A 25,276-nucleotide genomic window follows, 5' to 3' on the forward strand; every position below is an offset into this window, starting at 1 on the left:
ACATGGCACTGTGACCATCCTGCTTTGCAGCATATTTTCACAATATTGTAATGAAATGAGCAGCCAACATGCTGATAAAATATGGAAACAGCATCATGAAAAACATGATGTTACCTAGTCTATATGGGCAGACATGTGTTACTGATTAACACTGGGGTAATTGTGATATTTTCCTAATATTTTTTGGCTGATTAAGAGTCAAATGCATGAGAATTCTGTTTTTCTGATATGAATACTTGGCAGAGTTGGATTTTAAAATTATGCTTTTGATGTTCCAAACAAAGGAGAGCAGAATAGAATGGAGCAGAATACCTCAACAAGAGAGTTCCCATAATCTCCTGTCCATTAATGATTAATGGCAAAAGTGGTAGCATTTCCATGGTACAGAACACAACAATCTTGCATTTGAGCATTTTGTCCCTCTCCACCAAAGCCCTTAACAGCTACACTCTCCCAGTCACGCTGTGCTGTTTCAACAAGCACCTTGTCCACTCACCCCTTCTCTTCTCGGCTTTCTTCTCTGTTCCCGTCAGTTGATTTTGTTGCCGTGCATGAATAGTGTTGTGCAACCAACCATGCTCATTTTAAAATAACTCATTTTTAAAGCTACAGCTCTGCTTATGGTTGCTGTAAGTTAGCTGGACATAAGTTGGCTGAGGTTGCTGAACATTTGTACACAAACCTCAACAAAGCTTTGATGAAAAATATTAATTGACAACCCTTATTATTTGTATTATAAACGAGGCTAAAACTGAACCAGAGAATCTTTTTAAAACAAGAATAATGACTGAATATTTTAATTTAACGTAATAAGAAAATAGACAAATGGACATAGAGTAATCACCTTCATTAATGCAAAGTCTTATTTAATGACCTGTGTGCATCTGTGAAATAATAACACGTAGCTTTTGATAAGAAAAACAATTCTCTTCACCATTGAAAATATCTCTTGGTCCAGAGTTGATTTTGCCACTTGACCTGCTGTACTAGAGTTAATAACAGCCATTTTACATTCAGCAAAGCTATGTCTCCATCATGTGTTGTTACCAGTTCTTGGAAGAAATATCTTTATGAAATAAATTCATCTAAATTCCACAAATAAGAATTCAACAAAACCACACAAAAAGAAGAGAGGCCATGAAAGTACAAGCAGAATGCAGAGATCCATGAAAAGAGAAATAATTTAATTTTAAGTGCTATGGATGTAACTTTCATGTTAGTTTTTTTTTTTTTTTTTTTTTGTCAGATATTTTATGTGTTGCTATGAAAAAAAGAATCTGGAGTAATGTTGGCATTTAACCATTTAAATGTTTGCTAAAGAAATATGTACATAGTATTTTCAGATAACTTCAGCTTCTTCTCACAAGCTAGTGAACAGTATTTTAGTCAAAATGTGAGTTGAGTTTCTAAATTGTGTGTGTTTGTATGGGTCCTATAGCTTTGCTAAAGATAAGAACAACACATTTAACATGGCAACAACACGTGCAAACAACACAGCTGTGCTGTCACTAATGAAATCTAGATTAAAATATATTGAGTTTCTGTTGACTAAAACTAAAACTAAAATCTAAAGTTAACTAAAGTCAAGAAACTGAACCACGTTATAGTTTTCCATCTTGTACATTAAACTAAAACAGCGTTGAGGTGCAGTGTGCTGAGTCATGCCAATTCAACCTAAAAGTGATTTAATTATGAATGAGTACAGGGATTATTATTCCTCCCAAGAGATAGAAAACTATTGTATTGCTACAATACTGGCTGTTTTCCAGTATAGTAACATATACAATTTTTACTGATATTGATTTCTTAGCATTCTACAATTTATTATGTAAGACTTGTGTTGTATTTGTGCAGTATGTGTCTTCAATGCATTATGAAGACGCTGTTTTAACACACCACAAGACTGAGCACTTGTGCACTGTATGTGCAAAAATGTATTCTAGCTATTAATGACCGAATGGGACTGTGGCACGTGTTACATTTCATTTACGCTTTTAAAAACCGCTTCGGACAGTGCAATGTCTTCTGCTGTTTCATTATGTAGGTATAGATAAATAGATATTTACTATTCACGGCTTCTTTTACAATTTTGCCTAATACATACTAACAAACTCTTACAATGCATCATATTTCTGTAATGATCTGGCTGGATGTTTTTTTCAAAGCTGGTGATATTTTATATGTTGAATTGATGCATTTTGCTGTTATACATTTTAAAAAGTGATTAATTCAATTATTTGTTAGTACTAAAAGAAAGTTGTCTTCTTTCAGATATCATTTAGACCAGTTAAAAAGGTGAATGTTTCTACTTCATGTGTTAACAACTGTTCTGTTCTCACTGTTATGTTCCCTGCCATTTCTTTTGGGCTCCATTAAAGTCCTATTTAGGTTACAACGCCTTACTTCTGTTCCCTCTCTCACTTACAGCTACTAATGAGTATTAGAGTAAAAAACAGTGATTAATGTACTGACAGTCAATGACTAGAATAATCCAAGTAGGCTGTTTACGTTAAATGTTAGACGATCTGACTAAAACCAGCTATATTTGGTTACGTAGAGAACATAATCCTATCAAAATGGCTAAAATAAATGCTAATGTGAAGATGTTGCTGATGCTTTTGATCAGTCACTTTAATAACAATGTATTTGATCATCACCCTATCCTCCACCCTTTTGATTGAAACACAATTTTTTGCATTACAATCATTACACCCAACAACTTTGTATACATGCTATTGAATATTGAATTAACATACAAACAATCAAAACACTATTTAACATTTTTACTTACTTACTTACTTACCATTATTCTCTATAAGTCACTTTCCCTATTTATGCCAGATTCCAAAACAACAGTGATCCACATTTGAAAACTTTTTGGAAACAGTTTGTTTGCCAACTTCTGAAAATCATTCTTGATAGTTTTTTAATGTTAAAATGGAGCGTGCTCCTCCCCTTCATTAATACTGACAATAATGGTAATAATTGCCCTGTCACAGTTCATGACATGCAACAACAAAAGCTGTTTGGAGCCATGACAGTAGTTATGTTGGGAGTGTAGAAATTAAACATTAAACAAGCTGCTCAAAAATGTATTTGATTATAGGACATTAGTCCGATTTTCAGTCTGGAGAAAAAAATTAAATTGATAGACAAAAGTATATAATTAGTATAGTAAGGCAGATGCTTTAAAAATGTGTCATTTATAAAACAACAGAAATTAATTGTAACAAGTTTTTTAGAATTGGCCACACAACAATAAATGCCTATTCACGACCAGGCTGTTACAAGCTGCAATTTTCATACTTTCAAATTTAGTCTCCAGAAACTGTGCCCATATATTACAATAAAAATATGAAGAATATTTGTTGGGTAGGAGTGTAAAAAGAAAACCTATCATCAGCAGTAAATCAAATTCTCTGGAAATGACATGTGAAGACAGTCACACAACATTTTCCTTTAACAATTTTTTATGTCAAAAAATGTCTGTGTCTTTGGAACCTCCTGGAACTGTTAATGCGTTTTATTAGTGGTGTGTCGTCCAACATGACGTATAACACGCACGTCAGATACACATCACTCTGCACACATTACTGGTGGAATAATGGTGATGGTCTTTTATTAGTTTTGCACACTTAAGGCATGATTTGGACTAAAGCACACTTTATGCACATTGAGTACAAAGTGATCATTAAGGATCATGGTGACAGATTCAGTTTCCTGTAGCATTACATGGGTGACAGAGAAGAGACTCTAGCTATGATGTGCAGTGCAAGAGTAGGAAGAAGTTACAGAATTTGAAGTTGGAGTAAAAGTGCGGTCTGGTTGAGCATAATAATACACAATGACTGGGTTGTGTCACCAAAAAACTGATCACCTTCTTCTGCTGCCTTCCTCCACACATTTGCACATTGTAGTGGTCCTTTGCGAGTCTCTCCAATTCTACAGCGTAGCGTTATCTTGCGAAAACACGTTGCTCAAGCGAAGCTGAATATAACTCCAATCATTAACATACTGAACACAATGTGTGACAGCTGTACTTGTGTTTGAATTTGTAAATAATATTTCTTCTCCAGTGTGTGTATCCTGGGAGAAACCAACACATTTCACACTCCTTCCTCGATGCCATCTTGGGTCTTTTATACTTCCGGTGGAGGTAACTCGCCTCGCATCTAACACTTTCTCTCGAGGCAGCATAAAGGAGACATGGACTACCTACGGTACCTTTTATACAGGACAGTAAGATGCCATATTGGCACGGTAAACCCACCATGAATGTGAGTGTGAAAGGGGCTAGTGGTATTCTGACCTTAGCCTTTATGAACTGGTATGTCACCAAGCGGCCTTAATTGTTTTCACAATACTATGTAAAGTGGCGAATTACAGATTTCTAGAAATGCACTTGCATGTACAGATGTAAGTATTTAATACAGTAACAGGATTCTGCTCGCTTAAAGTTGTTGTAGTATATGAACTGAGCCTTGTAGAAATCTAGCCCAGTTAGCTACAGCAGCCATCGTCCTGCTTCTGGCTCTCCTCACTGTCACCTGGAACAATTCTGAAAACTCTATTGTTGGCTATTAATCTGATGTATCATGTTTAAGTTTGTTCTGATCCTATTTAGAACCACTTAAAATTCAGGTCATCAGACATTAGACTCAACTACAGGGTCGATTCTAGACAAGAAGATTAGACTTTCTTGTTATATCTGTTCCACCCACTACAGTGACTCATTCAGATTTCATCTCACAGTCCGCTGCTATTGGCCTTTGACTTTCCATGTACGTGTGTGTGTGTGCGTGTGCATCTATTTGCATGCATGTGATCTTTTTGTCTTACTGCTCAGCAGTAGTTGTCTACAATGTTTTTAAATCATTTATATGACACTTTAGTCAAAAATGGTTGTATTAACCCTCCGGTCGTGTTCGTCTCCTGCCCCTTACTTTAGTGTTCCCGGTCAAAATTGACCGGTCTGCTTTAACTGCTCTTAAATTAGCACCAAAACCATTTTTCTCCTCCAAATTTTTAGTCAACATTTTAAAGATCTGAACAATGTCTCAAAGCAGTGTTAACATGAATTTATAGAATTAGACAAAAAATAACTGCAGTGAAAATAAAAGTAGGCACCGAAAATGTATTAAAAATTATCATGTAATGTAAAAAATTAATTGAAAACCAAAGACCAAACTCAACCAGAATGCTTATCAGGATGACATTTCCATTCTTCTTGGGAACATATGATAGAAGAGTGTGTGTGTCATTCAGTCATGTCATTGAAAGCAAATTTTGATGAGAGTCCCACTTCTTCTGGTCGATACCAGTGCAGGGGGAAGTTCAGGCTTGTTCTTCCTCACTGTCCCTACCATGGTGAACTTTCTTTTTAGCAGCTCTTGACCAAGAGCATATGATGTGAAGAACTTGTCACATGTTATATTATGCCCTTGGAGATCGGTTTTCATGTCCAGCACAACACGCATGCCCTTGTTTTTTTCTGCCTTTCCCGAAACTGCTTGTAGCCTCATTGTTTGAGTGATACACTCCTGCTAAAATCAACAGACCTGTGTATGCTTGGAGGTCAACCAGGTCCATTTCCCTCCAGGTATCCCTAAACACATGGTTCCCCTTCAGGGTAGTTTTCTCTAGTATAATTCCCTCAATGCACAATGGTAAAAAGAGTTGGAAGCTGGACTTGATGTCATCCACACGAGATGTCTCATAACGTGTTGGCCCTAGCATCATATTTATGATGTTTTCCACACTTTACTTCCTCTGTCCTGAGGGGATGAAGACCAGAGCAAGTGTCCACTCTTGGACTGGAACCTCAGGTGCCTGTTCTTCAGGTGCCTCTCCCTCTCCATCTGTTGACCGGTCAGTCTCGTCATAATCTGGATCAAAATCTGTGTTGTCTTCCACTTAAGAGACATCCTCCTCTATCTCTGGTTTAATTTCAGTGCCCTCTTTATCATGTCCAAAAACCTGGACCAGAACTTCTTTGTCAGAGAACCACTTGGTCAATCACCTACTTATTGGGTTCAGACTGAAAGGAGTACAAGGCAAACATCAATCTATATATACGGGGTCTGTGTGAAGATGATACATTGATTAGTCTGGAAGGTGTGGTTCACGTGGAAGATAGACACAATAGCGTGGGAAAGAGATGCGTTCACATAACAGACACCTGTCTAGTCTGTGTGACGATATGGTACATTGTTTCTTCAGGTAGTTGGTTCACGTGGGAGGATCGACACATAAGCGCGGGAAAGAGACGTGTACCCACAAAAGACATTGTTCAGTCTGATGTGTGAGTGAGTGTGGGAATAAATGAAAATGTTTTATAAATAAACATGATTCCCTATCTCACCGCATTCTCCTCGTTGTTTATTCTGGGCACTCTCCTATCACGTAATATTTCAGCTTCTTTGTGGTCTAGGGACTCTCATCCATGCTCAACCAGGCTGACAGATTGCAAACATCCCAATAATGAATTGTAATTTTTTTTTTCTTTTTCTTCCAGAAATGTAGCTGATTGAAAGAAATATGTTTGGTCCCAAATATCCATTCATTTGGTGAATTTGTGACCTGGTGGTGTATTTGTTTAATTTCTAGAATGACTTCACTCTATAATTGCAGAGAGACATGCAGAAGATATTCAGTGTGAGGCTATTACTTCCCTCCTTACTCTTTATTTGATTTGTGCTTTAATAGAGTGACCTAATAAAGATAGAAACTTCAATTTCAAGTCAATATTTTGTGTGTGCACTCAGTAAGGCACAGGCTTAAGTCAAAGTAAACTATGATGAATAATCAACATTAGAGATCTCCCGGGGTCTGTAACAGAAAATCACCTCAAGTCTACATTGATCCCAAATCAGTCTTTTCAAATCTCTATACATTTTCAGGATGTTACTATGTATGTTATTATGCAGGTCAAAGTGGGTGTTGGAGTTGTACTGTGGTGCATTCTATATATACATATATATATATATATATATATATATATATATATATATATATATATATATATATATATATATATATATATATAGTGCAAATTAGTGATTAGCACTGGACATGATATGTGAACCCTTTTACTGATGATCTGAAAGTCTCTCAATTTCCGTTACCTTCTTTGCTCATGTAATGGAGATCATTCATAACCGTCATTACATTTATGGTAAGCTTCTAATTTAGTGTGCAAAGTCTAAGTCTAAGTCTCTTTCCTGTCTTTAAATTCTCCAGGTTTTTGAGTAAACTATGTAATTATTGGCCATAATATAATGTATTCTAATTAGCTGTCTTCTTTTGGTTTATATTATACTGTATGACATGCTAATATGTTGATTTTGGCTTATTATCAATAGTGAAAAACAGCTTTTTCCAGTTGAATTCTAATACAAAAAAAATGATTTGATGAATTAAGAGCACAATAATAATGTTGAGCAGCTTCTAATAATCAATCGAATTAGATGACAGCAAGGCTACAATCTGAAACTTAGCAGAGTACAAACTTGTATTGACATATCAATAGCTACAGGCTGATACTTTTCACTGTTAATTTGCTGACCATTAAACGCATCAAATACAGTAATTCCAAATGCTGTCATTTGTTTAATTTGCGTTGTGTGATTGTGTGTATTTTTAAAATTAGGTTTGTGAAGGATTCAAGACAGTGAATTACTTCATACCAATTAATCCCTTTTCTTCAGCACCATGGACAGCGAATGTTAGAACACTTCTTTAAACCCTGCACACACACACACACACAAACACATACGCTTATCAATACTGGTTTGGAAATTGTGTATAAAAAATTGAAGACCTTCTTGTAAAACTGTTCTTAGAAGACATTGGAGATTGTGCTCTAACATATTTAAAATGAGTGATTATTATGGAAAATGCCCTATAAAGTCTTTTCCTTCCCAGCAACCTTATTTGTTCACACATACAAGCTCGTACACTACTGAAGTATCTTTCTCACTGCACTTCATGCACAAAGACTGATGTGTCCCTGATAACCATCCTGTATTTTCATAATTCCTGTCTTTAACAGTTTTTGCTTGTTTTGTTTACAAGTTTTTTTTTTTTCTTTCTGATTAATCATTGCAAAGCTTTAGGGATATCTTCAAGTCACAGAGAAATACAAAACATATCTTTACTCTATTCGATAAAAAAGCACTGTTATACATCAGACTTTCACAACTCCCACACTGTGTATGTTTCCTTCGTTCAGATGAAAGCTTCAACCCACTCATAAGCCTAACTGCTTTCCTGTATTACATAAAGCATAATTAGTAAGTTCACTTTTTAAAACAAAAAGGATAATTAGTAAGTTCACTTTTTAAAACATTAAAACAGATAAGGAGGCCAAGATTCAAACGTTATTAGCTCAGTTTTACACCCGATCAGGTTAAAATGTGACGCCTGCATCCCGTGTTATGAAATTCACAGGGGACTGTTTTTCTAGTCAGTGTTTTAGTTTATAATTTAAGCAGGTATCATTTTGAGATGCTGGATTTGTCCAGCATCTATTAATGAGATACAATGCTAAAGGTTAATGTAGTCTTCGTTATTATCGTTTTATTTACATGAATAAACAGCATACTTCTTTAGTTGAATACATACTTCTATTTTGTATAAAACAGATGTGAAATAAATCTAAAAAAGATTATTAGATATTATAAATAGATAGATCCTGATTGAAATCCTGATTAGGTGTACCTACATACATTTTTACTTTGTACGTATGGTAACATGTTTGACTACACACAATTTAAATGCAACTTTAATCTGTCTTCTATGAGCATCCCAAGGTTTTTTTGCAACCAAAGAAGAAAAATTGACACAAAAAATGTTTTTCCAGTGTCCTAGACAAAACTAAGTACTGCAGACTTCAGAAAACACTTCAACTTGATCCTTTAAGAAGCTATTTTGAAGAATCTTAATATGTCAGAAAAAAGGCAATAGTAATATTATTGTCAAACCCTGAACAAAGTGACATGGTAAGACCACCCACTGTCAAGGTCCTCTTCTAAAATGCTCAATTGATTTGGGTTATTTTCAGTACTGTTAGATGATACTTTACACCTCAAATTAGAACATAATAATGTCAAATATCTTCAAGATATCGTTTGCCTTTGTCAGCAAAGTCATGTTGTACAGTTAGTAGGGAAATTGTGTGAGGCTTTTAAAGTCTGACAGACACTTACTCAAAACTAGTTAACCTGGAACCACAGAGTTCAAATATTTTAGTGCACCACCAGCAGGTAACACATCCTTCATAGATGGGACACAAAATCATTACCCTGTCAAGCGGTAGGTCAATGATCAAAGACCACTGTTGTAACATAAATAGTTCCTGGAAGGCAAACAATACTAACAAAAGAAAATGCCACTGGTAAAGAACCAAAATAATACCTTACACTTGAAAACCATAAATAGTTAATACAACCAGTCCTATGATATGCATTGTCAGCCCATCCTCCCGACTTTCTCTCTAAGGAAGATACAAGTATACTATACAAATCCACACTGTCACTGTATTTGCATTTATACTGAAAGACCTTTTAGAACATTTGTGCATCTCACATAGGTTAAATCTATGTAGGTGAGTCATATGTCAACTTGTTGGATCATGTCAAAAGGTCTCTGGATTATTATGCGACAAAACTGTCTATGTAGATTTCTTCTTCTTTCACTATACAATCTTTCACTACTGCCTGCATTACTAAGAAACTATTTACCTGTGTGCTTGTTAACTTCCTTTAAATGCTGTGAAATGTAAAATGAAATAAAATTTCTCAGAAAAAAATGTTACCCATTTAGCTTTTGTACAACTGCACATGGTTGAACCATGTGCATCTCTATTCATTTGGGAAGACAGTGAGTCAGTACTCACTGAGTACACGTGCCAACTGAGAGTATGTCTAATAAGTTAGAGTCTGAATGAAATCACACGCACACACAGTTTACTCACAGCACTTGTATTTATGTGGATCTGTCTGCACCACCCTAAGCAGGCATGCTGGCATCAACCTCGCGGCGATGCGCTTGATCTTCGTGCACGCCTCACCTCTTAATGATAAAATGAGAAAACTGGGTCGGAGATGTACATTCCCACCAGAAATCGTGGGAAGTTAACATCTTCAGCTGAGCACCAAGACTTCCAACTGGGAAATCATCTCTAAATAAATCAAATGGGTTTCACAAATAGGTGAGGAGCCTATGGGAGACCCAGGTTTGCTCCTGGGAGGAATGAACAAGTCTGGATGATTAACTGAGAAATGAATGACCTGCTCATGTATCCACTAGAAACCTACTTGAGCAATCAGATGACTCTAAATTAAATGATATTTGGCACATTGAGTTCTTTATAGATACTGATGTTGTTTTTCATGACTCTGTTCAAGGAGTTTTAGTCATTCCCCAAAGCAAAATGTGAATCATTGTCTCATTGTCTTATCTTCTCCTGCACTTAAACACAAAGCATGTTCAGATTTCTGTCCTTCACACAGTCCAATCAGTAAAAAAAGCCATAACGTATTTGAAGGAAAATACATTATTACTATGCACATTCTAAATGTTCACAGAATTGGATCAAAGTAAACAACTTGCAGATAAAATTGTCTATAAGGGTGTTTTAAACTGAAAAACAGAAATGAAAGAGTGGGAGGGAAATAGAGCAAGAAACCCAAAGAAACCAACGACGCATGCATACGTAAACAAATGGTGGTCATGAGATGTATTACAACTCACCAGAGTTGGGATCGGAATTGCCATCAGCTTCAGTCCTCTTATCCGGGGAGGCCTGCTCGTAGAAGTCATCCTGCGCCTGCACCAGAGGGAGAGGTTGTGTGAGGAGGGAGCCACTGCCTACAGGCTCGTGGTCCCCCAGACCGCTGTCACTGCAGCTCTCCTGAGAGCCATCCGGCAGGTGAAACGTGACGCGCCGCTGCGACTAGAACCAAGAGCACAAAACAGAGCCTCTGATGTTAGCGCTCTGCTCTGTCCCCACAGAGGTTTTTTTTTTCTTCACACTATTATTTCTACACTGAACTGAGCAAGCTAATGCCTGTTGCTTGACACACTGGGTACTGATACGTACTGCAGCGCGAAATAGACAGCTCTAACAGTTTGAACACTGTGAACAATGTAGAATTTTCAAATATTTGTAAGTTAGGTAGGGAATGATGAATAGAGGGATTAATTTTAGTTTCAGAAATTTGAGAACGGTTTTCGAACAAAATGTGTATTTTGACTTGGGTCAAGTAATTGATGGAAAGGGGAGTTAACACAAGGTAAATACAGTCACGTTTCACTGCACAAAGACAACCAGTAACAGCATGCAAATTAAACATTGTGCCCTGTAAGAAAGAATCAGCAAGGTGTAAATCTGTGAGCCTTTCACAAAAGCGTAGTGGTGGTGTGATTAACGTCAGGCCTAATAAATGAAGGTCCTGGAATTTCTTGATATTGGTTGCAGCAGGTTATCCCGTTTGTGAGGACTGCTGCAGGAACATTTATAGACTGAGTGTTTACTTTGTGTTGTCAGTTTGTTTGTTTTTTTTGGGGGGGTTGACAAAGTCAAAGTGGCCTGCGGAGTTAACAGCAGGCCAATGCACTCTCAATGAGAAGAGGAAATTCTCACTCTACAAGTATTCCTGGGAAACATCTTCTTTCTGCTAGAGATATGCATGCAAATACACACACACATTCACGCACGCCATCCTTAAAGCCATCCTGATTGAATTTCCAATTGTTAATTCCGAGTGTCTTTTCCCCTTGCTCAAATGACATTTTCCTCAGGCTGTTTCATAAGTCCAGACACAAGCCTCCAGCTAACCTTTCGTGAGCACAGAGAGGTCCCCGCCACATCCTTGGTGATGACAGACATAGACGGGTTTTACAGTAATTATTGGCAAAAGCAAAGGTCACCCAATCTGCAGTCTAATGCAAATGACCTCATTATATATTTTAGAACTACTCCAAAATCATGCAACATTCAATTAAAGAAAAAGGAGAATACAGAAAGAAAAAACGAGGTGGTGACGGGGTTGGGGGTTGAGGGGTTTGCAGGCAGACCTAGGAGACTAAAAAATACTGGCGTCATGGATGATGGATGGATAGATGGACAGATAGATAGGTACAGTACATAGTTATATGGATAGATCTGCTGCTCAGATCTACAAAACCTCAGCTTTAACAACCTTGGAGGAAGATGTCAATCTTTACTTGCCCAGCAGTGCTGCAGTGACACTGATAATACTCAGCTGACAAAAGGGAGAATGAATTAAAATGACAACAAAGAGCAGTTCATGAAATTCAAGGCTCACAGCCACGTGTGTGGGTCTGTTTGCAAATTAAGCATTGTGTTGGCATAATTTATGAAAACTTATTATGCATTTCATTTTATACATTTAGCCTAACCTAACAGCCTAACATTTATCTTTGTCAAAGAAAAACACAAATTAATTCCAAGCAGCAATTAAAATGACATATATATATATGAATATCCATCCTATTTGACAGCGCTCCCTCTAACTGACTTGACAATTGTTTTTTTTTTTTTTTGGATTATCATACAAAATGCCATCAATTCAGTAAATATTTACAGGTTTAAATCAGGATGTGAACAGTACTTCACACTTGTAGTCTCTACCAGCAACTTAAAATACAGAATCAAGTACAATTGAATGTAAAGGTCTTGTAAAACACTACGAACCTGGATAAATGTCACTGTTAGTAATTATAAAGAGGCAGATGATCAGATGTGGCATTTCGAGTAAAGGTGACATAAAAGGAAAGAAAAGCCTTTCGTAAGTTTATTTGTTAGTGTGACAGCTCTAACGGCCAATAAAAATTAAAAGTAAATCTATCAAACTGAATGAGCTATAGAATTAGAAGTACTGTACAATTTAGTGGATGATTTTATTATTTTATTAACATTTATTTATTTATTTTGTCAAAAAGGCTTGAGATCGAGACATAATAATATCTAGAGTGTGTGCACTTCAGTGTTATGAAAACATTCATAAGGACACTATGATTAATATATATGTGTCCTGAGCAAATCTCGATTCTCAACTAACCAGAATACACAGTGACAAGACAAATACTCTACACAAACTTGTCTTCTCAGAAAGATGATAAGTCCAAGCAATAACTGCAGTAATGAGAACTTTGTATATTCAATTCCCTTTGATTTGGCTACTTGTACAGAAGAAAACTGGCATATTTATGATTTTGGAGTAATGGTTTTAGTGTGTGCTGTCAAATGCAACTGGACTGCTGCAACATTAAAATAAAATCTTGCTCAGTGCCTGGAAAGATTTTCTTCTGAGATGTAAGTATTTAGGCAAACCAGAAAGGGTTTAATTTACACCATATATGAACATGGTCTATGCATACGATCCAAAATAGTGAAATTTCTTTCTTCCTTTTTTGATATTTCACCCTAACCCAGACTGTCATCATTCATAATATCACTACACGACATAAAAAAACATTTCGTGCACTGTGTGTGAATGTGGGTGTTGTCTGTTTGTGCCTGTGCATGCGTTTATTTGTGGATTTACACATGTTTGAAGATATTTGTATTTCTCTGTGGCTGACAGTCACTTGTAGTAATATTAGCATAAGACCGGCTTAAACTATCCCTGCTGCCAGTTTACAAGATATTATGGCTTATCGCGCCTGCTAACCCTTATTATCCGCTTGTTTTTATAATTTGCCTGACCAAACACGCTCACTTTAACAAGCACAAAGCAAATAGCAACACTTCGCTGCTGGAAGGTCTGAATTCCAGCAAGCCTACACTTTATCAGGAACAGTGTTCGCCCTTGGGTGTTCATAAAAATGATACAATATTTAGCAAAAACTGAAAATAAAATCTGACAGGGGAGAGTAAATGCCAACTATTGAAACAGCAGTAGTAGCTTTACATAAATCGTTAGCGGAAAGCGTGAGAGTGATTTGGCTTCCAAAAGATAAACCTAGCTCCACAGAATGTCTTCTCTAAAGTTCAAAATGAGTCAACAAACTGTATGTATGGGTATTAAAATCATTATTAGCACTATTAGTGAGGAAAAAAGAGAGGAGCAGTATTAGAAATGAATCCAACCTTCATCAATAATATTGATCTGAAGCTTGGATCTTCATTTTTCAGGGAATAAAAGATATCCGATTCAAACTATTCAAAGGAATATTGACTTTTTTAAGCAATGATACTCTAATGAAATGGCTGTTACCACAATATCACTGGGTATTTCCACATTATTCAGCACTTTATCGCACCACTTCAGTACTCTATATCAACACTTTAGTTGAAAATCACTGTCAATGGGTGAAATAACCAGTCATTCTATATGTTTCACCCATTGACAGTAAAAATCTAACTCCACAGAACATTAAACTAATACAACTTTGGTTTTAGGAGACAGAAAACTAATAGGGATGGGGCCTTCACTCTGTTTCCCTTTCTTCCTCCTCCTGAGTGCGACCATATGGAGCACAGTGTGCAAGTCAAAAACAACTTCTGTGTTGTGCTGTGTTCCAAATGAACACAATACAACACTACATTTCTATCAGACAGACTTTAATGAGAAGAAGCACACATTGAAAAGAAGTGAATGCTCACACACACACACACACACACACAGATGCACAAAATAATGCAACCTCCTCACCCCCACAAATAATCTTATCTAACAGCAGTCTGACACCTGCGGTGAGAGAACACTTCCCACGAGTCCGTTCTCACAATCAGCCCACTGAGGGAGATCAGTCAACCAGGAAAACAAAACTCACCAAAAGATTTCTGTCTTCCTCTGTCTACCCTGCTCTCTTGCTCTTTCTTCCTGAGAGACCAAAGGATCTGTGCCATCTGCTGGCCACCTTAGAAAATACTTTCTTTTTTTTTTTTTTTTTTCCAATAAAAGGCCACAAATGTAATTTTGTTCTCTGTTCCACTGGTTGTGCTGATAGATTTTTTCTTCTTTTGTCATTACCTCTCTCTGTCTCCCGTTTCTCCTCTGCTATTGCTCTACTACAGCACTTGCTGAAACAACAAAGTGAGAAATATATGTTGTGTATATATATTTATATATTTATTGTGCTCTCTTTCTCTCTAGATTCTACACGTCGGCAACATTGACAAGCTGTAACATTCCATAAAACATCAAACCAAGTGAAACATTAACAGCTGATAGACATTGCCTCCTGTCAACATCCGGATTTCCTTTGGGCTCATCCATAAAATGCATCACAATCTCAGTCAGCCAGGGCTCTATTTTGATGACATAAACACAGTCAAAAACAAGCTTTTCAAACAGCTTAAAAAAAGATGAAAGACGTGAAGATAAAAAGAGCTCCCAAACTTGTTTCTGTAAGCAACACTCAAATAAAAAGTGACAAATAAATCACAATCTCCCCCGTCTTTGATTCTGACTCTAAAATTGACATAGTCTGCTCCTGCTGCCTCTCTAGAGTCGAAGTCTGCTGCCTTCTGCTTTTCATCATTAAATCATAGCGAGGCAGTTCTGAGAAACATCTGCATTCTGTCACATCCACAATGAAGCCTGATCAGTTACTCCTTTGCTCTTTGGTTCACCGCAAATACAAACACACGCATTCAGACAAAGAAGGCATAAACACAAAGATGCATAAATCTAAGTCAGGTCTGACCCATTTCCCAAATTGCAAGCTTGGAAAACTGGACATGTTGAGTCTGTGTGTGTGTGTGTGTGTGTGTGTGTGTGTGTGTGTGTGTGTGTGTGAGTTATGTCTAACAGTAGCACGCCTCGTGTTTTACAGTCATTCACAGAACACTTGCTTAGCATGTGATTATCAGCACAGTCCATCACTTTGACTCTTTCTGGGCTAAAAGATGTAACGCAGATTTATGGATGCAGTGTGCAGCATGCGGGTTTATTCGTCCTTCCCCTAACCCACAGAGGCAACACTTCTTTTATTAAAATTCATAAAAAAGCAGCAATCCACATGTGCTCATACAGTACATTGATCCCCAGACTCAAACTCTCACCTGTCATCCTTCAGAGATGACAGGTGCTTTGACAAGCTCCCTCTCGCTAATGTTGTCAAACGTACCATTTGTTTTCTTTTCCACTATTTACACCTCTAATGAATTCCATCTCATCCCACTTTCCTACATTAGCACAGACACCCATGTCTCTTGTTTTTTTGTCTGTTAAACAGATATCTGTGCTTTAGCTTTATATGCTGATATAAATAATAATAAAATCACTGCTTTTAGCTCTGTTTTTATCTCTAATTCCAGGACATATTTAGCTCTGGAGACTCTAAATATTCCACTGGTTCCACATGGCGCCAGTTTTCTCTTACTAATAGCCTGGCCGTAAGCATCTCCGCTATAAAAAACCATAAAAACAGGGAAAGAGGAACTGTGTATTTGTTTACCGCACACCCAACAAAACTCTGATTCATCTTGTCACGTTGTTTTAACAAAGAAAAGAGGCGACGTTCACCATCCTCCAACATGCTGAACTCATGATTAAATGTTGTATGTACCATGCGCTTGTGCAGAATGCAACAAATATGCTGTGCCACACCTTTTTTTTAGCAGAATTATCTTATTTCTCTACAGGGCAAGAGCAGAAAAGATGCTGTCTACACCTTGTAGTATTAAACTAGTATAGCAAAAGCTAATTTGACGCAAAAACACATTATCTACTGTATAGTGCACAAAAACGTCTCGGATTATCACTGTTGACTTCAGACTAGCTCTCTAAGTATCTGACGCTACTCTTAAATTGCGGCTAACAGGCATGGTGTTAGAGCTAACCAAGTCTGACACTACAGAATGCCTACAGCTGAATGAATACATTGTCTAACCATAGATGCCTCACTTTTATATACAGCAGTTATCTCTCAGTAGCCGATGGATGTGGAGATCTCTCTGCAACAGTCAGGTCGTCTTTTACATTTTAGTCTATAAGAAGGAAAAATCTCTAAATTAAACAGAATTTACCTGATCTGACTTTTTCCGAAAGATGAAATTTCATTTATAATTAATGTCATCTAACACCACCTGAGGCTAGCTCTTGACATCTTAGTCTCATCTACTCTTTTTATCCTCTCCACTCTGCAGTGACCTCTTACCTTTTCCAAGGGAGGTTTCACCACCCTCTCCTTCTGTAGCTCCCTCTTCATCCTGACTTTGGTGTGCTATTAAATAACCTGCATTGACTGAGAACTGCGAGACAGGAGCAGTTCAACTAGTTTCCCTCTGCGCCTTAAGCACAGCTGAAGAAACCTGTGCAACTGCCACAGAGCATTAGCTACAAAGTTAACTACTACTGACTCACTCATCGGTTCCACCCTTTGCCGACATCCACACAGCCATAAAATGAGAGACACAGCAATTCGTCTCTATGTGTGTCTCCTGCATCAGGATGAAGGATTTGACACTCAGAGATAGTTAACTACATAGCAGAGCAGGCTAGGCCCTGAGCACTGAATGGGGAAGCTTGATGTGTTTATGAGTTACAGTCCATGCGATCTTGGTGCTGCACTCAGCTGTAGACAGTGTACACCAAAGTCACTCTTCTGTGTCACTGCGGAGGGTGTTAGCTTTTTTATTTACGCATCACAAATGCTTCTGCCACATACATTCGTGTCAATGCGATAATAAAATAAATTAGAGATATTAAAATTTAATCTCAATTAAATAAAATACATTAATGTTGCATTAAAAGATACACATTCATAAAAAACCAAAGCGTAATCACGGTGTACTCCATGATTCACAATAACCTATAACCCTATTAGCTGTCATGAAATCCTATTTATGATTCCATTACACCAAATAGGTACAGAAGCACACATTTGTTTAGCTGCATCTCTGTTTATCCTGTGGAAATAATGGCTATTTACAAAGCCATGATTATCCAGCTTTGAGAGATCAAATGTAAATCAGTGCAGCAGGGAGGCATGGTTGACTTTGGCAACTGGTGATCTAGATTTAGATTTAGATTTACTTTATTTTATTTATTTATTTTTGAATAGGGATACACACATTGTGTTTATCTTATTAACAGCTGAAGAATAGCTTGGTCAGAATGCTATTATCTTTATATGGACTAACTTCCACAAGCTTCTGCATTATCACAATCTCATTTAAAAGCTGAGGCCAAGTAACTGGAAAATTAGCAAAGTGCTACAAAGTGCTAAAACCTAATGATATGGACAACAACCTATTAGTCTTAACTGTATACTAGAGCTTAAAAGAAATCTGTGTGCGTAGTAACTGCTGTCCAAGAGCAATAAAACAATGAAAAGGCAATACAGTAGTATTTCTCAATATAGCATGTATATTAAAGTTGTAATCTGGAATTAATTGAAAAGTCTATGTTTTATTGTAGGTCACATTAATAGGATCTTAAGAAAAATATTATGTTATAATTTCTCAGTGTTAAATTGACATGACTTGTAACAATTCCCCTAACCAGCAGATGTTAATGACACTTGATAATAGGAAAAACATGTTAAGATAATACATGTATGATGTTGAAACCTCATGGCAAGGTGTGACAATGCCACCAAATATCATTATCAGCAGCCTCACCTTGTAACATGTGTCAGCCGCTGTGGTGTTAAAAGGATAAGCACACCAGTGTCCTAAAATGCAAAATGTCTGTGACTTGTGAGTCTTGCAACCTCCTCCTATGGTTTCTACAACATACTGCACATTTTGAGGTTATGCCTGTTCATATATGAATGATGGGTAGATGTGAGCATCTTCCAGAAAAGATTAAGGAGTCCATTTGAAACATATTGATGCAGTATGATAGCATATGTATAATTTCTTTCCCAGGACTTTCTATTTTATGTCACATCAATCCATAGTCTATCCTGTTTGACACTAAACCCTTGTACTAATCCATCCATTATTGGACAGTCAAAGCTGGATCATGTTAATCCCTATTGTAACACAATACCTTGGATTTGTAAAGGTATACACACCTGCTGTGTTGCCATTTTACCCATTAGGAAAACTAACTTTTTTTTTTTCGAAAGGACAGTCACATTGAGGGAAATATAATTAGGCTCAAGCCTTAATAATTAATTTTATGGTCAATGATCTTACCAATAATTATTTCTGATGCAAGTAATCATCTGGAAAATAAGAATCACCTAGACCTTTTTCCATTTGTTTTGTTGCCAAGCAGCCAGCAATTTCCCTCCAACAGCTTCTATGAAAGCAAGGCGCTGGCATAATGCATAGTGGTGGATAGTGTGTCGCAGAGCCTAATTTGTTTTTGTTTGTATGTGATCGGCTGGCCTGGTTTGCATTTCGGGAGACTGTGACAGAAAAAGAACACTTATCTCTCTCCCTCTGACTTTTTGTTCCACTGACAGGAAACCATTCAGCCAAAATGTACACCAAAACAGTATTATATGTTAATGTACAGGTATTGTGAACCTGCAGCAAGATGGGTGCTAGATTTGGACGTGATCAACAGAGAGAGAGAAAAACAAGACACAGTGAGGCACGGAGATTAAAAAGGAATGAATATTAATGGACTAGAAGACATTTTCCACAATGTGGTGCTCAATACATTACCTCTTTTGTGGGATACATAAAGGAGAATGCTGATCTTGATGGCCCACATCAAGGCTCTTTGCTATCCTTTTTATAGGTTTAAAACACAGAACAAATATCCTAACCAATAAGTAATAATACCTGAAAATAAAAGAGCTTTATTTTCTCTGTAACTTCCACAAAGCAGTCAGTCAATTTGTAGGTAAGGTTACGTCTGTTTATGTACCGTTAGACAGCATATGTGAGGTATTAAAGAAGTTAAGGAGAAAGCATTTATTTTCCTTAAAAAGAATGAGATAAAAATCGTATTCAACTTCGACTTACTGCATTTGTTTCATTAATTGCTTACATGCACCCATCTCCACTTTGGTTTAAGGGAAGGGCAGCGGCAGTGCATTAAAAACCAGATAAGTCTGCCTAGCAACAGCGCTTTACCACGGGCACACCGTAGACTTTTTCCACATACACAGTTTTACTCAAATATGCTGTTTTGTTTTCAAGAAATATCAGCTTTTCTTAGATCTGCCCCCACCTGTTGGCATAGCAAAAACACACACACACACACACACACACAATGTTTCTGTCTTGTTTTTAAGTATATTTTTGAAAGCAGTGACAGAAACCTTGACATGCTGATGTGAAAATCTTTTTGCCTTTAAAACTATATGATGTGTAGAACCCCACAGTGTCTTACTGGGTCCTAATAAATGCAGTAGTGGGTGGAAACAGGCAGCATTCGTCAGTGTAGGTTTCTCACAGCTTATCCCATGAATGTAAAAACATTAGATAAGATATCCATTTATCACGACTATGGTCCATTCATGTCAAAAAAGAGTGACAGTGTATATCATCATCTATGACTGTAATACAGTAGCTAATACAGCACAGATGCTCTTTAGTAATGAGCATATGTATGAAAATCTCATGGCTTCTGAGCATAACCTGAATAAAAGGAGCTAGGAAAAATGAATAAATAAAAAAACTAAAATAAAAAAGAAGCTATTACCCTGATGCTTCTTCAATTTCCACACTTTTTGTTGTTGCTTTTCTCAGTGATCCCGTACGTCAGATTCCAATGGTTATGTACAAAGCATGCTTTTACTGCCTTTGGTTGTTACTTTAACCACATAACTTACTGCTCTCACTGCTCAGCAACTCCATAACAAGAACCACTCAAATTTGCTGAAAATAGCGAAACAACTAAAGTGACACTGGCATTAATTTTTAACATTCATATCACATTCTTTCCATCTTAGCAGCAGGAGGTGCCTGTTGTCTTGAAAACAATGGTTCATCACTAAATTGTGATGTGGCCTCAAACGTTGGCGATTGTCTTTAGCATTTTCTCCTATGTTCGCTTCAGAACAACTGCAAGGCTTTCTCGAGATCTCCTGTAGAGAACAACTCTCTCTGTTGTCAGTTCAACTGATGCCTCATCACCATTTCTGGCCTAGTTGCACAAGAGGGTCCCCTTAAATAATGAAGAGTGAGAGCAATGTTGACTTTGTATCTTTCACTAAAATATGCACAACTTTTAACAACTGAAAATTCTGAACATAACAGGTTTGTGACTTTAATGTGTCAATAACATAATGAAATGTGCACCAGTGTGTGCACCCTTCCTTCTGCACTGACACTGCCTCACACTCTGGTGTTACCCAGTTTTGGCAATGAATGTATGAAACGCATCAAACAGGAAATGCTTCTGCTAACTCAAAGCATCAAACCTACTTTGGTCTTCCTGTTTAGATTCTGTACTTCCCTACTGTTTTCTTCTTTAGACTCCTTTTGTGACCCACTCAGCCACAGCTTCAGTAGTACTAACACCAACAGCCTGAGGCAGAATGCCCTGATTTCCCACAGTGGGAGAAAAGCTTTCCTGCCTTTTATACTGGTGGTCAGATTGTGCAGGTAGATTGATGTCCTCTACTACTGATCCTCTCTAGCCACCATCCCCAACAGACATACTAATCTCAGTGGCCTTTGATTCAGTTTTATGTTAACATCGGTTAGGAATAACATTTGAATTATTTCAATGAGCAGCCCAAAAAGCAGCTTTCGCATACTGTACCCTTCTTTCAGCGCATGTAGACACATGCTTCCTTTAAAATCTTTGGAGATGGGGAAGAAGGCCTGCTTGATCACATCTGTGATGGGTGAAGTCATAACTGACAGTTACATAGTACAGTAAGGGTGAGACAAGCCAGCAGGGACAAACACAGAATTGCAGTAATAGGCAGTGTCAGTGAAACCTTGTAAATGAGGATGACAGATCATCTGTGTGCAGCCCTGCTCCATCTCTGTAGCCCTCAACTCAACAGCCTGCAGGCCGTTTTTGCCCAGTGGTCAACATGTCAGCTGAACAGGCAAAGATTGCTCGTCTCCCTGGGAGGTTACAAAACTATGCATAATAGGCCAACATACAGTATTTTATTGACTTCTGCACAAACAAATAAAAGTTTCAAGAAACAGTAGAGATACTCTTTTTTTAAGCATAATTTACTTTTCTACTGTATCATAGTTTTAATAGATAATAATTGTATTACTTGGGAAAATCACTGTACTACAGTACAAAAAGAGATACATGTTAGTCTATAGTATTATTTAATGACTACTGCCTATAATATCATGATCCATTTACATTCAGTATATTCAACAAGTTGTCTAGTGACACGGTTAATTAAAACAAAGCTTGCTTATATTCCATTCATTCAGAGATGCTTTGTACTGAGGTGTCCCTTGAATGTAAACACCCTATGGAAATGAACTGCTATTTACAGAATTCAAGCTTAAAATATCGTGGATAAAGTACAATTTGATTTAAAGAAAGGCAGTTTATCCCTTAGTTGAAATTAGAAATCAGATTACTACTACAACAGGGACAAAAACATGTGCTTTAGTGTGAACGTTTAAACAGATCTTAAATATTCATACATTTTACTGTATCAAAGTAGAGCAACCATTTTAAACATTGTCACTTAATGCTGAAAAAAGACCCACAATCAGCAAGTTAGCTGCAGAAGTCCCTTCTTTCTTTCCTAGTTTGGCACAAAGATATGTTTTCCAAGTCATGGATTTATATTCAAAATATTGTTTGCTGTTAAAGAATTTCTTGCAGCAATAACTTATTACACATCTAGTAATAAAATCCCTGGAGAGAGAAAAACATGAATGTCTTCCGAGTTACATAAGCTGTATCACAAGCTGAGCTGTTTTTGTAAAGATGGGTACCTCCATTCGTTATCCCTATAAAAGAAAACTAAGTGGCACAGACTCAGAACAACTGGTATATAAGTGTTTGTAAATTTGCATGTGCTCACCTGGGACTCTCTTACAATCTCAAATAATATTCCAACTGGGACACAGCACTGCTGTCATATAAAAAAGTGATGTATATTGGTTTTTCCTCTCACCATCCCTTGTTGCCAATTTATGACAGAACAGCAAGGGGAGAAAGACGATATTGGTGTGAGGAAAATGGGGATGACAGACAGTACCAAGAGAAAAAAAAATGTAGGATGAAAGTCACAATATTAGTTTAAAAAGACAGCTGCAATATTCAAACAATCATTCACAGGGGCTGACTCCAGTGGCTCACTGGCAGCATGTAAATAAATGTAATGTCTATAGCCTGTATTACCATGAATCTCATAACCCGTCTTGGCCCAGAAGCCTTTTCTCAGCCTCCCCCACAAGTGGGCTTATCACATAAACAATTATTGACTACTTTGCAAGTCATCAATACCATCAGCGCAGTTTTACATATGGTAAAGCCCAGCATCTTCATTATAGTAATCCAGTGCAGGCAGAAAGCTGAGAGCCTATAATGTTACATCAGGTTTTTACAATGTGCATAAAGGGGTCTGGAGGTTTATTTTTCTGCATTACTGTCGAGTCCTTAAATTTGAATGTTACAGTAGTTACCCTGTGTCACTGTTACTTCCTTAAATATTTGACTGATGATATTCTGTGGTATGATTTTATTTGATTACAGATTTCTTGATTATGTCTCTTAAGACACATTGAAGGTAAAATAAATGATGGCGTATTCCAGTATGAACAGTGCATTACTACAAAACAAAAGCTCATGTAACATGCCTGTGTGATGGTGCAATATATTAGTATAGAATGGGGCCTCAGGTCTTGCAGCTGAGCCAAAACAACTTAATAGATTAATTGGGAACCAACAGAGATAATTAGGCCTTTGGGGTTGTATGATTCCACCCCTCTTCGACTGTTGCCTCAGAACTGTGATGTAGTGTGTTCCTGCTGTGTAATCGAGATAATTAGCAAGAATGTTGTGTCACTGTCCAAAGATTAGCAAAAGGGAAAGGCCAAACAAGGCTCATTAAAATGTGGTTCCAACCTAGAGAGACTTGACAGGATTTATTCACTGACAGAAATTGTGTCTTGTTTTTGTTTACCTTATTTGTGCCCTTCTGAAAGAGAGGGATACAGATTAAAGATTTTATTTTGTCATCTTATGACAAGCAATGTCCTCTTCAATCAAACCATGAACAGACGCCATAGTTAGAGGAATTTGTCCAACCTTTAACTTGGCAGGCATTAACCAGTGTCCTCACAAACACGACGAAGGGCAACAGTTTCGTTAGTTCATATGAAAACAATGCACACTAGTGTCATATATTTGTTTCCCCTGAGGAGAAATTACTATGGATAGCTAGCTGTTAGCTGATACTAACTGAGCCAGTGCTTCAGTTGTTTACTGTGGTCCTATTATTGGATGCCAAGGTGTCCTTCTGTGAGGCTGACAGGCACTGAGTAGTAGGCCAAATTGATTGGTCTGCTCTTGCCCACCAAAAGGACCTGAACTCAATTTGCTTGTGATGGCTTCAATTTCCTGGCTGGACAAAATCCCCCCACTCCCCTCTCTCTTGCTCGCTCTCTCTCAGCATCCCTTCCTCGTTCGAGAGCTGTCATTTAATTTCATTACTCAACAGGGAAGGTTCATGCCCTGTCACATTTGTCTGTCTTTCGTCCCCCGTTCTGTTCATGTGAACCTTATCAAGAGCTCCAGGAAAGAAAGGATTGTTTTTAGGACATCGGTTGTCTCAGTGTGTCCTAGAATAGTATTTACAGATTTTGGCTGACGACGTCCAAACCAAAAGCAATATTTTCCTTACAAAGAGGGCTGGTGGTTTGGTCTTTATCTCCCCTCTGGATGTCAGATATGCAAGTGGGTACATTCCTAAGCAGCATTTCGTTAAAGAGTGTCCAAAGATGAAAGAAAACACATACTACAGAAACTAAAGTCCACACAAGCATGCTGTCTGCTCCATTTGGGTGCAGTGTGTAAAATAAGTGGAAGACTGTGGACAGATATTTTACAGATGGGGTTTGTCATCTCTGTGTCATTATCCGTGCCAGTATTCAGCCGGTTATTCAAGAGAAGGTCATCAAAGGTTGAATTAATTTAGGGCTTGCTTTACAAAGCTTATTTTCTTCCTCACCATTTCTCAGGAGCAGAGACCCAATTTGCTTCTCCCACCATACTGTAGCAACATCTTGTAAACTAATTTCAAATGCACATAATGCCCACACGGTCAGCGGCTGATTAAAAAGAAAACAGGATCTAACGCTGGAGTCAAGCATAGAGGTCTTTGAAGTGATCACCTTACATGTTTTGGCCTTGCTTTTGTTGCTTTAAGATAAACATGTGGAGCCACTCAGCATATGCCA

General features: G+C 37.5%; 1 protein-coding gene across 1 annotated transcript in view; it reads right to left on the reverse strand.

Annotated features, from left to right (window-relative positions):
* The window catches only part of LOC113174013 (protocadherin-9), a 172,255-nt gene that overhangs the window by 41,760 nt on the left and 105,219 nt on the right, over positions 1 to 25,276 (reverse strand). The window contains exon 4 of the mRNA XM_026377640.1: positions 10,753 to 10,954. Within this exon, the coding sequence (XP_026233425.1) occupies positions 10,753 to 10,954 (202 nt within the window). The remainder of the gene's footprint in view (positions 1 to 10,752; positions 10,955 to 25,276) is intronic.

This window comes from Anabas testudineus, chromosome 3 (assembly GCF_900324465.2).
Source record: "Anabas testudineus chromosome 3, fAnaTes1.2, whole genome shotgun sequence".
NCBI lineage: Eukaryota > Metazoa > Chordata > Actinopteri > Anabantiformes > Anabantidae > Anabas > Anabas testudineus.